The 12,132-nt window shown below is 43.2% G+C and overlaps 1 protein-coding gene across 1 annotated transcript in view; it reads left to right on the top strand.

Moving 5' to 3' along the window:
* The window catches only part of DNM1L (dynamin 1 like), a 245,696-nt gene extending 234,055 nt beyond the window's left edge, over window positions 1–11,641 (top strand). The window contains exons 17-18 of the mRNA XM_033953060.1: window positions 957–1,116; window positions 11,298–11,641. Of these exons, the coding sequence (XP_033808951.1) occupies window positions 957–1,116; window positions 11,298–11,354 (217 nt within the window). The 3' untranslated portion in view covers window positions 11,355–11,641. The remainder of the gene's footprint in view (window positions 1–956; window positions 1,117–11,297) is intronic.
* The last annotated feature ends 491 nt before the right edge of the window (window positions 11,642–12,132 follow it).

Genomic DNA, 12,132 nt, shown 5'->3' with positions numbered 1-12,132 from the left:
GGGGGGGCGTGGGGGGAACCCCCCCACTTTACTTAATACAGATCGCGCTGCGTTGTGGGGGCGTTGTGGGGGGTTTGGGGGGTTGTAACCCCCCACATTTTACTGAAAACTTCACTTTTTCCCTGTTTTTAGGGAAAAAGTTAAGTTTCCAGTAAAATGTGGGGGGTTACAAACCCCTAAACCCCCCACAACGCCGCCGCGATCTGTATTAAGTAAAGTGGGGGGCTCCCCAACAAAAAACCCCGTCGGAGCCCCTAAAAACAGTAATTTTCTTCAGCGCGCGCCTCCGTCTTGCGCTCAGTTGTCGGCGCACGCCTTTGTCTTCCGCAATTATGTCTATGAACCATCTCAACTGTCATTCTAAGGTAGCATCCTTTACCTGCTCCCCAGCACAGACATTCCATGCTGTAAGCATAAGCCAAACACAGCAGTTTAGTTTACAAAAATTTTACTGCACAGCAAGCTCTCAACATTGCCAAAATCAATAATAATTTGGCCAGCACTGTATGTAACATAGTAAATGATGGCAGATAAAGACCTGAACGGTCCATCCAGCCTGCCCATTAGTTATACCTATTGAAAATACATGATTAAATTAACTTGTTTCTTCTTTGATATTTCTGGGTCATAGACTGTAAAGTCCACCATTATTCTAGGTTCCAAATGCTGACGTTGCTATCCAAGCTCACTCCAGCTTATCCAACCATCTTGTTTGCAGGATGTTTACCATAAAGTCTAGCCAGTAACATCCTCATGTTGCAAGTTAATTAAATTCCCATTGATTTCTTCCCCAACCCATCCTATACCAAGTCATCACATATGGGACACGGACCGTGCAAGTCTGTCCAGTACTGGCCTTAGCTCTTTAATTTACATTCTTCATTTTCTATGTAAGGCAGTATAAAACATTCTTAAACTAAATCCAGGAGTGAATGATATGTAATGTGTCTTTTCAGTGTTCCAAAGGCAGTGATGCATTTCTTGGTGAATCATGTGAAAGACACACTGCAGAGTGAGCTAGTTGGACAACTCTACAAATCAATGTTGCTGGAAGACCTTTTAACAGAATCAGAAGACATGGCACAGCGCAGGAAGGAGGCTGCTGATATGTTGCAGGTATGTACTTTTCTGGCTCATGGCATTAGATTTTGTAATTAGATATGTATGTGAAATTGTTTTTCCTAATCTATGTTTGTATATTGTTTTACTAAAAAACACTACCTCCCCTACACTAAATGCTTCATCATCCCGCAAATTGCTACCCATCCGAGAAACTGCCCTCACATCCAAAAATACCCCCCAAAACTGCCATACCAGTTCTCAAACTGCCCCTCCACCCTGAAAACTGCACATGACCCAGAAAATGCCAACTACCGTGCTCCCTCCTCCCCCACACCTATAAGACAAAGTTTACAGTTAAAATTTAATGCAAACAAATGCAGAGTGATTCCATTGGGGAGTAAAAATTCAAAGGAGTTTTTATGTGCTAAGGACTGAGAGGCTGAAATTCACAGACCAGGAGTGGGACCTTTGGGGTGATAGTGTCTAAGAATATTAATCTAATCTAATCTGGTATTTCTGAGTCACGACTTACAATGTTTTGAGTTACAGAATAAATATACTATGTTATAGTAGTTTGAGGAGGTCAGAATGTGAGAAGAGAATGGAAGTTCTTTATTGTACTGGTATAATATTTATAGAGGGTGAGATTTAGTGTTATTAATTATTCTGAGTTAGTTGTACGGTGTGTATGCTTTCAAAGAAGAGTGTTTTTAATTTGGGGGGGAATCTGTTATAGAATGTTTCCATGTCAGTTGGTAAGTTATTCCAGGTCTTGGTGCCGAGATATGTGAAAAGCGAGTCAAATACACATTTGCATTTAACCCCTTTGGGAAACGGGAGTAGCAGTTGAAGCGATTTCAGTTTTCTGGTTGACGTAGACCAGGAGTTGACAAATAAGTTTGAGTGGTTCCGCAGTTTTTGCATATAGGATTTGAAACATTATGCATGATAGGTTGAAGGTGATGTGAGTTTTGACAGGCAGGCAGTGTAAGTTCTTATTGTAGGGTGAGATGCCATATTTTAAATCATCTGTAGTTCAGTACAGTAGAGTTTAGAACCGCGTAGAGACAGTTGCAATAGTCCAGCTGGGATAGTATGAGCATTTACGCTAGTATGGCAAAGTGGCACTCTTGAAAAAAGGGCCTGATGAGTCTTAGTCTTCTCATATTGTAGAAAGTTTTCTTCCTTAGATTGGATACTTGAGATTGATACGAAAGGGTGGAGTCAAGAATGACTCCTAGTACCTTGGACATATTGTTGATCTTCAGCGTGGATCCTGAGGTTAGAGTTACAGCATTAGGAACTGTGTGTACAACATTATGAAAACACAGAATTTCGGTTTTGTCCACATTTAGTTTGTTTATTGGATGCGGCTCAGGTCTATATTTTGTCTATTCCATTTGATGTTATCAGCGTTGTGTCGTTAGAGACCCGGATAAGTAGAAGAATGTCATCTGTGTATGAAAATATGCATTCCTTGTTGTCGAATTTGATACTGCCCAGCGAGCTCATGAACAGGTTATAGAGGATTGGTGATAAAAGCAATCCTTGCGGTATGCCTCTGAACATCTGCCAGTTTTTTGAAAACACTTCATCTTTGTATACAAAATAGTGTCTGTTTTGAAGGAGACATGATAGAAACCTTCAAGATCATGAAGGGCATAGAAAAAGTGGACAGGGACAGATTTTTCAAATTATGGGGAACCACAAGTACAAGGGGGCACTCAGAGAAATTGAAAGGGGAAAGGTTTAGAACAAACGCCAGGAAGTTCTTTTTCACCCAGAGGGTGGTGGATACATGGAACGCGCTACCGGAGGATGTGATAAGCAGAAGCACGCTACAGGGCTTCAAAGAAGGTCTGGACAGGTACCTGGAGGACAAAGGGATTGAGGGGTACAGATAGGAGTAGAGGTAGGTTATAGGGATAGGATTAGAGGTAATTTATAAAATTAGTCAGAGACCACTGTTCAGGCAATAGGCCTGATGGGCCGCCGGGCAAGATGGACCTCTGGTCTGCCTCAGCGGAGGCAACTTCTTATGTTCAGTTCAGGACAGTTCCTACGATGCCCATTTCATTGAGTTTTGTTAGTAATAGTTGATGGTCTACTGAATTGAAGGCAGCAGATATGTCAAATTGGAGGAGGATTACCTGGTGACCAATACTCAAGTATTGCTTGATTTTGGTGGTTAATATCAATAACAGGGTTTCTGTGCTATGATTTGAGCAGAATTTGAATTGAGTAGGATGGAGACAACGTAGGTGGGAGTTGTTTGCTAATGTGCTTTTCAAGAAGTTTGGTTAGTATCGGGATTCCAGCTATGGGTCTGTAATTTGAGGAATTAAGAGAAGTCTATGGCTTGAGAGCGATTAGCTCCTTTTGGGATGGTAGTTGGCCTTGGTGAAGAAGATTGTTTAGGACAGGGCTGCCCAAGTCCAGTCCTCAAGATCTACTAGCAGGCCAGGTTTTCAGGATATCCACAATGAACATTCATGAGAGAGATTTGCACACCAAGAAGGCAGTGCGGGCAAATCTCTCTCATGCATATTCATTGTGGATATCCTGAAAACCTGGCCTGCCAGTAGATCTCAAGGACTGGACTTGGGTAGCTCTGGTTTAGGAGATTTGTCAGGAGCTTCTGCAAGTAGATGATTGGGTCATTGGTCAAGTATATTGTTACAAGTGGATAGTTGTTTTTTTTTTAAGGAGAGTAGCAGTGGTTGTTTGAGATAAAGGCTGGAAGGTGCTCCAGATTCAGTTTGCTGGGTTTGATTTTGGAGATATATCTAATCTAATCTAATCTAATCCTTAGGTTTGTATACCGCATCATCTCCACGTTCGTAGAGCTTGACGCGGTTTACAGTAGGAGAAATAGGAAGGAACTACAACATAGGGTTAGAGGTAGAAGTGTGAAGAAAATTTAGAGGACTTGGGATGCCAAGATATAAGAGTTTCCTTGATTCCTAAGTTGGGGGGAGACTTTACATTTTTTGAGAAAAGCCAGGTTTTCAGATGTTTGCGGAAAACTTGGAGAGAGCTCAAGTTCCGAAGAGGGGAGGTAAGGTTGTTCCAGAGCTCAGTGATTTTGAAGTGGAGGGAGGTCCCTAGCTTTCCTGTGTGGGAAATGCCTTTTAGCAGGGGAAGGATAGTTTTAATTTGTGGGAGGATCTGGTGGTATTAGGGTTTGAGGAATTCCAAGAAAGAGGGATAAAGGGAGTGAGGATACCATATAGGATTTTGAAAGTTAAACAGGCGCATTTATAATGGACCCTGGCGATTATCGGAAGCCAGTGGAGCTTGGCTAGGAGCGGGGAGACATGGTCAAATTTACTTTTAGCGAAGATGAGCTTGGCCGCGGCATTCTGAATCCGTTGGAGTCTGTGGAGGTTTTTCTTAGTTAGGCTTAAGTAGATAGAGTTGCAATAGTCCAATCTGGAGAGGATGATGGATTGGACAAGGAGGGTAAAATGTTTTTGATGGAAGCAGGATCTAACTTTCCTCAGCATGTGAAGGCTGAAAAAGTATTTTTTTACCAAGGATTGGAGGTGGTCATTGAAGGACAATGTGGAATCAATGATGATGCCCAAGACCTTGCTCGAGAACTCAAGCTGCAGAGAGGAGCCAGAGGATAGTGGGATGGAGGTAGGTGGGTGATCTAGTTTTGGACCGAGCCAAAGAAGTCTTGTTTTGGACACATTCAATTTCATTTGCACAGTGTGGGCCCAGGATTGTAGGTTCATTATACAAGAGGAAGGTGATGAAAATGATATCAAGGTAGCAACAAGAGACATATGAGAAGAGATATATGATTTGGTTGGAGAGATATAGAGGCAGTGGCAGTAGCTTTTTTGACTTCCGATTGTACTTTTTAAATCTTGTTTTGGAAGAACTCTGCTAAGGTCTGTGTATTAGGTTTGGAGTCAATGTCTGATTGACCTAGGGCCAGGGGAGATGTAGTGTGCATTAGACGGAATAGCTTTTTGATGTCAAGTTATTACACTCAATTTCAAGAGTGTAGTGGGCTTTGGCAATATGGAATTTGTATTTGTTGATAGCTGATCTCCATGATGATTTGGCTTCTGGGAGCTTGCTCTTTTGTTACTGTCTTTCTAGTCTTCTACGAGACTTTTTTTTTTTTTGCTTTTAGGGCATCTGTGACCCATGGGGAGGACTTTGTTGATTTGTTTGTTTTTGAAACGTAATTGTGCAACGAAGTTGAGGGTTTTCTCTATTGTATTCCAGTTATCGAGTAAGATTATGAGGCTGGTTGATGTTTAGCATTTCAGAGGCCTTGTTCTAGAATTGGTTGGTGTTAATCTTGCCGCCTCTTAGGTTTTTCCAAGTGGCAGTTTTGACAGTGTGCTTTTCCTTGTGGAGGTTGAGGGTGAAGGATAATAAGTAGAGGTCTGACCAAGGGACTGTTGTCCAATTAGTTTCTGTTATAAGCTGTTATAAGGCTGCGAAACAGTGTGACAAGATGGTGGACATAGCCAGAAGGAGAAGAGAGGAATCGCAGGCAGAAAAAGGAAGGTGTTAATGAATTTTGTGTTCATTTCTGAAGGTTGTATCTTGCTAGGATGTAGGAAGACTCAAAGAATTCAGAGGAAGGTGATGAAAATGATATCAAGGTAGCAACAAGAGACATATGAGAAGAGATTTGAAAATCTGAAAATGGATGTTCTGGAAGGATAGATATGATAGACATCTAAATATTTGAAAAGTATCAATCTACAAACAGATCAGAGACAGAGAAGTATTAGAGGTTGTGGAGTGGTAGACTTTGGAATAGCACCAGAAAAATATTTTTCATGGAACTGAGGCTAATGCAAGACAGATTTTTATGATTTGTGTCCATATATGGCAATACAGATCAGGATGGGCTGGAAGGGGCTCAACAGTAATTCCAACAGCGGGAAAGTAAGGTCAATGTCAGACAGACTTTTACAGAAAACGGCAAGTACTGATCAGGATAAAGAATAAATATTTTATACCACATTCATATTCCAGTGCAATAGGTGAGTCATTCTAGACATGCTGCTTCTCTCCCAATGGCTGCGAGCCATCTGCAGAAGGAATCCACTCCAGATTTTTTTCTCTGATTCTCCTCTACTTAACAGGGAGCTCTGAAGCCACCTGCAGTTTTTCCCTTCTGCACGCCAGAAGGAGTATTTTTGTTCTGCTCTCTGTTTTCTTAAATGTTTTTTGAAGTGTATCGGTGTTTAAGTGCTCGGAGTGTAGAGGCGCTGATAAAAGACCGCATATTGATCACCTTGATGGACACAAACTGATGAGGACCAGTCAACACGGCTTCAGCAAAGGACGATCTTGCTTGACGAACTTGCTGCACTTCTTTGAGGGTGTAAAAAAGCAGATAGATAAGGGTGACCCGGTCAACATTGTATATCTGGATTTTCAGAAGGCGTTCGACAAGGTTCTGCACGAATGACTACTTCGAAAAATTGAGAGCCATAGAATAGAATATAGGGTGAAATACTCACGTGGATTAAAAACTGGCTAGCAGATAGGAAACAGAGAGTGGGGGTAAATGGACAATACTCGGACTGGAAGAACGTCACCAGTGGAATGCCGCAGGGCTCAATAATTGGACCTGTGCTCTTCCAACATATTCATAAACGATCTGGAAATGGGTACGACAAGTGAGGTGATTAAATTTGCAGACGATACAAAGTTATACAGAGTAGTGAAGATACAGAGGGATTGTGAAGATCTGCAACGTGACATAACCACGCTCAAGAAATGGGCAGCGACATGGCAAATGAGGTTTAACGTGGATAAGTGTATGGTAATGCATGTCGGTATCAAAAATCCCATACACGAATACAAATGTCCGGGGCAGTACTAGATGAGACCCCCCAGGAAAGAGACTTGGGAGTACTGGTCGACAAGTCAATGAAGCTGTCTGCACAATGCGCAGCGGCAGCGAAAAGGGCGAACAGAATGCTAGGAATGATTAAGAAGGGGATCACAAACAGGTCGGAGAGGGTTATCATGCCGCTGTACCGGGCTATGGTACGCCCTCACCTGGAATACTGCATCCCGCACTGGTCGCCATACATGAAGATGGACATGGTACTACTCGAAAGGGTCCAGAGAAAAGCGACTAAAATGGTTAAGGGGTTGGAGGAGTTGCCGTACAGTGAGAGATTAGAGAAGCTGGGCCTGTTCTCCCTTGAAAAGAGGAGACTGAGAGGAGACATGATCGAAACATTCAAGATAATGAAGGGAATAGACTTAGTGGAAAAAGACAGGTTATCCACCCTCTCCAAGGTAGAGAGAACGAGAAGGCACTCTCTGAAGTTAAAAGGGGATAGATTCCGTACGAACGTAAGGAAGTTCTTCTTCACCCAGAGAGTGGTAGAGAACGAATGTTCTCCCGGAGTCTGTTATAAGGGAAAACACACTCCAGGGATTCAAGACAAGGTTGGACATGTTCCTGCTGAACCGGAACGAACGCAGGTAGGGCTGGTCTCGGTTAGGGCACAGGTCTTTGACCTGGGGGGCCGCCGCGTGAGCGGACTGCTGGGGCGCGATGGACCACTGGTCTGACCCAGCAGCAGCAATTCTATGTTCTTATGTTCCCATTTGGCTTTGCCTGTGGAGAGAAGTTGCAAACTACAGTCTGCAGCTGACAGGCCAATCTCTGGTACTGCATAAGAATCTTTGGAGCCTGGGGCTGTCCCCGCTTTTTTCTCACCCACTGTCAAGTAGTAATTTGAGTGCAGGCTGTTAGTCATCCTAAAATCCATTTTTGTACTTTAAGGGTTTAAAATAGCATTTTTGGCACAAAAACTGTAGCAGCGGCCATCTTGGATTTTAGCGATCTTTCTTTCAGAAGATCCCTGCTTATCAAAATCTGAGATTTTTGCCTCAATTCTTGTTGGAATGGAGTCCTTGGGCACTGATGACATGAATTCATGCCTGGATTGTGCCAAATTTGAACCTCAGGAGTGCCCTTGCGCCATGTGCTGCATAGCGTGGGCAGGTGAGTTGGGATTGCTTTCTCAGATTTCATTAAATTTTTGTGGAATGCCTATCATGAACACCGGCTTTGCCTGCGCAGTCTAGCTGCACCTCGAGCTTGTCTCCTAGTGGCCTTGCCTCACAGAGCACATCTGCATCGCAGTCTGCCCCTGTTCCTGATTTGGGAGACCCTGCTCCTGCAGATACTGATCATGATGACCATTTTGCAGATCCCTTATTTGGAGACCCTGGCATGTATGCTGGCTCTCAGTATATTGTGCTGGTTTCTGAGCACGGGGATGATCCTTCAGTTCAGTGCTTCTTTAAGTCTGCGGACTTGATAGATCTTATCTTGGAGTCATTTACATGAGTTGCATTTAGACTCGCAGCCAGCTCCGTCTGCCTCCCTGGCATCCGGATATTATTAATATAATATCAGAAGATATTGTATTCAGCATGGTTCTGTAATATGGAGCAATGATTGTGATGATAATTATTAGTGCCAACTTTTGAATGATCTGCATAGGAGAACACATGGGTTTGAAGATCTGTGAATTTCCTGCAAAGGGCAACTTTGCAGTCCCACATGTATTATGCCTGCTTGTCCTTTGAGAAAGCACAGATAATCAACTATGGCAGGTGTTCTGCGAGGACAGCAGGCATATATTCTTACAACTTGCCCACCTCCCCTAATTGGCTTATTAGATTTGTTAATAAGCTGATGTTAGTAGAAAGGCACAGTCTAGAAATTTAAAGTGACAGTGCACTTGATAGTCTCCGTACCGGATTCTGTGGATTATGTCACCCACATGTGAGAATATATATTATGCCTGCTGTCCTCGAAGAACACCTGCTTTAGTACACAAGTTGTAGCAAAGGTCTTCAAAAGATCATTTAGTTTCTCCTCCTCATCATCAGGGTGTATTATGTTTTTATTTTGTACACTGAAAGTCACTGAAGAAATTTGTCAAACTATCCTAAACATATGTTTCTTAACTTACAATGATGGAGTTTCCATTACTTCCTTCTAGGCTTATTCCAGTGCTTACCTAATTATACTATGTTTCCTCCAAAATAAGACACTGTCTTATATAAATTTTGGGCCCAAAAAAGGCACTAGGTCTTATTTTCGGGGATGTCTTATTTTTTTCATGTACAATGATAATCTCTCCCTTCCTCTCCTCCATCCCAATTCTTCCTATTTCCTTTCTCTCCCCCACATGTGCAGAATCTTTCCCCCCCCTTCTCACCCATCCCCTTGTGCTGTATCTTTCTATCCCTCCCTCCCATCCCTTGTGCAGCAGAACCCTTGCAGCTTCTATCCCTCCCTCTCTCCCATCCCTTGTGCAGCAGAACCCTTGCAGCTTCTATCCCTTCCTTCCTCCCTTCCCCCTGTGTAGCATTTTTCTATCCCCCCCACCGCCATCGTGCACCCCCCCCCCCCCCGCTGACCATCTTTCCCTCCTATCTGAACCATGAGACAAAAATAAATACCTTATGGCAGCATCAGCAGTAATCTAGACAGGCTGCTTTGTAGCCTTCTATCACCCGGCTGTTCCTCTGCCTCATCATTGATGATGTCATCAGCAATGCAGCAGAGGAATGGCTGGGCGAAAGAAGGCTGCGAAGCAGCCTGTCTAGATTGCTGCCGGTTTGTTATAAGGTATTTATTTCTGTCTCGCGGTTCGGATGGGAGGAAGAGATGGGTCGGGGGAGGAAGCGCTGCTGCCAGTGAGTAGGGCTTGTTTTTGGAGGTAGGGCTTATATTAATACCTACCCCAAAAATAATGCTAGGGCTTATTTTCAGGGAAACACGGTACCTCCAGTTGGAAAGTGTTTCCTAGTCTTTCCTGAGTAAGATCATAATTCTGTACCCCGTCTTCAAAGAAACTAGATGGAGTTATATGAAAATCATTCCCTAGTAATTTGCCCATTTATCAGTTCTGTCATTTAAGCTATTGACCCTTTATCAACCATACTGTAGGTCAGCCCTGCACAACATACAGCCCACAGGCTGCATGCAGCCCGATACGGCTCTCACTGTGGCCTGCACCAGATTCTAGGTCTCTCTCTTCTGTGCCTCCCTCTGACAAGTGTTTAGTTTCTGGCTGGCTCCCTTGCTGCAGTCATTTTCCCATTCAAAGCCGCGGACGGCGGCTTCTCGCACGATCTGCACCAGAAGCCTTCTCTCTGACGTTGTGATGCCAGAGGGAACGCTTCCAACGTAGCAGCGGATTGCGCAAGGAGAGAGAGAGATGTTGGTTAGGGGAGGGAAGGAGGACCGGTGAAGAAACATGCAGGAGGAAGCGAGAAAGAAATGTTGGACTGGGAGGGGGCCAGAAAGGAGGAAGGGAAGGGAGATAGACTTCAGGGGGTGGAAAGGAGGAAGGGAGGAAAAAATGACTAAAGGAAGGGAGAGATAACAGACCAGGGAATGGAAGGGAAGGAGGGGAGTCTGGTAGCGCTACAGAAATAATAATAGTAGTGGTAGTAGAGAGAGAGGCCAGATTATGGGAAGGAGAGGCGAGAGATGCCAGACTAGAAAGGGGGAAAAGGAAAGAGAGAGATGTCGGACTACTGGGGGGGAGAGGAGGGAAGGAGAGAGAGATAGGAAGGAAAGACATGGAAAAGTAGATTTTGTGAAGAAAAATTGAATGTTAAGTTAATGCCAAAGATGGATGCTGCAATACGTTCAGGGATACTGAGTATAAACTCAAGGTCAGAAAAAGCTGAAGATATATCTAATACAAAACTGACCTATAATAGTAACAAGCCTGTGGAGAGTGATTAAACAAATGTTTATAAAAATACTCAGAGATATGAAACTCTGAAGGGAAGGCTGAAAGACCTCCCTTAGATAAAGAGTTCACCTTCCAGTCATTGTTATTTCATAAAAAATCTTTGATCACAAACTCCAAAAGGCTGTGCATGAAACAATTTCAAAAGATTCAAAATAGTCCAACGATTGGTCTTATTCTAATGTTCAGCAAGTCACTTCACAACAAATGCTGATGGAACTTGCAATCCTGCTCACAAGCTAAGTGCAAGTTCCATCATGGCAATATCTACACACTTCAGGGTTCCTCTAGTCATGGCCATTACCTGTGGCCCTCACTACATTTTCTGACTTCATTGCGGGCCCGGATCATTTTTGAATTGTGCAGGCCTGCTGTAGGTGAAACTTGCTAATTTGGTTTTACTTTTGTCATCTGATTTTTTTTTTTGTTTTTCCATTTTTGTTCTTTTCTGTACAGGCACTGCAGCGAGCCAGTCAGATTATTGCTGAAATTCGAGAGACACACCTTTGGTGAAGGAGGACTTTTTTTGCCAGTTCCAGAAAACAGCTACTTGAAAACTGCTAGCCTGGCAAAATGGCATTCTTAGAATCTATTTATGGACTCCTAGCTGACTTAACACGAGTCAGATATGCTACCAAGTTTTCCCTATTTAATGTCTATGAGGAGGAAATTCTGATTACATCTGGCCTATAATGACAGGACAAAAAAACATACTGTATCTAACAAATGAAATCCTTATTTAATCTACATAATAAATATTAATAGCCATAAATGTTTCCCCTACTGGTCTTCTGTTACAATTAAAACAGGCCAAATATGCTCCCATGTGATTGTCCAGTTTGAAGCTGTTTCATATAAGCAGTTAGAGCATACCTTTGCCATATTTTAAAGGAACAGAACCACACATTTTCAGCCAAATGATAGCGATTCTTGTCTTCTCCCTTCTGGCTAATTTTTTTTTTCTTGTTTCCAGTTGTCAGAATTAGTATGCAGGTAGGGGTGGTCTAAGGGCACTGGTCTTTGACCTGGGGGCCACCGTGGGAGCGGACTGCTGGGCACGATGGACCACTGGTCTGACCCAGCAGCGGCAAACTCTTATGTTCTAGAAAAATACTTTTGAGAAGCCACTCAGGGGAAGATTCTATAACGTTCTCTGTAAAATCTAATGGGCCACCTTTTTAAAAAGGCCATTTTTTTAAAAAGGCAAGTGGGCATCCCTCTTGCTGCCGGGAGGGTGTGTGTCAGGTGGGTTGCTTGACGGCGGCGGTAGAGAGTGGGCATCCTTCCTGCT

The sequence above is a fragment of the Geotrypetes seraphini genome, chromosome 7, assembly GCF_902459505.1.
Source record: "Geotrypetes seraphini chromosome 7, aGeoSer1.1, whole genome shotgun sequence".
Taxonomy (NCBI): Eukaryota; Metazoa; Chordata; class Amphibia; order Gymnophiona; family Dermophiidae; genus Geotrypetes; species Geotrypetes seraphini.
This window is presented reverse-complemented; position numbering and strand designations above follow the sequence as displayed.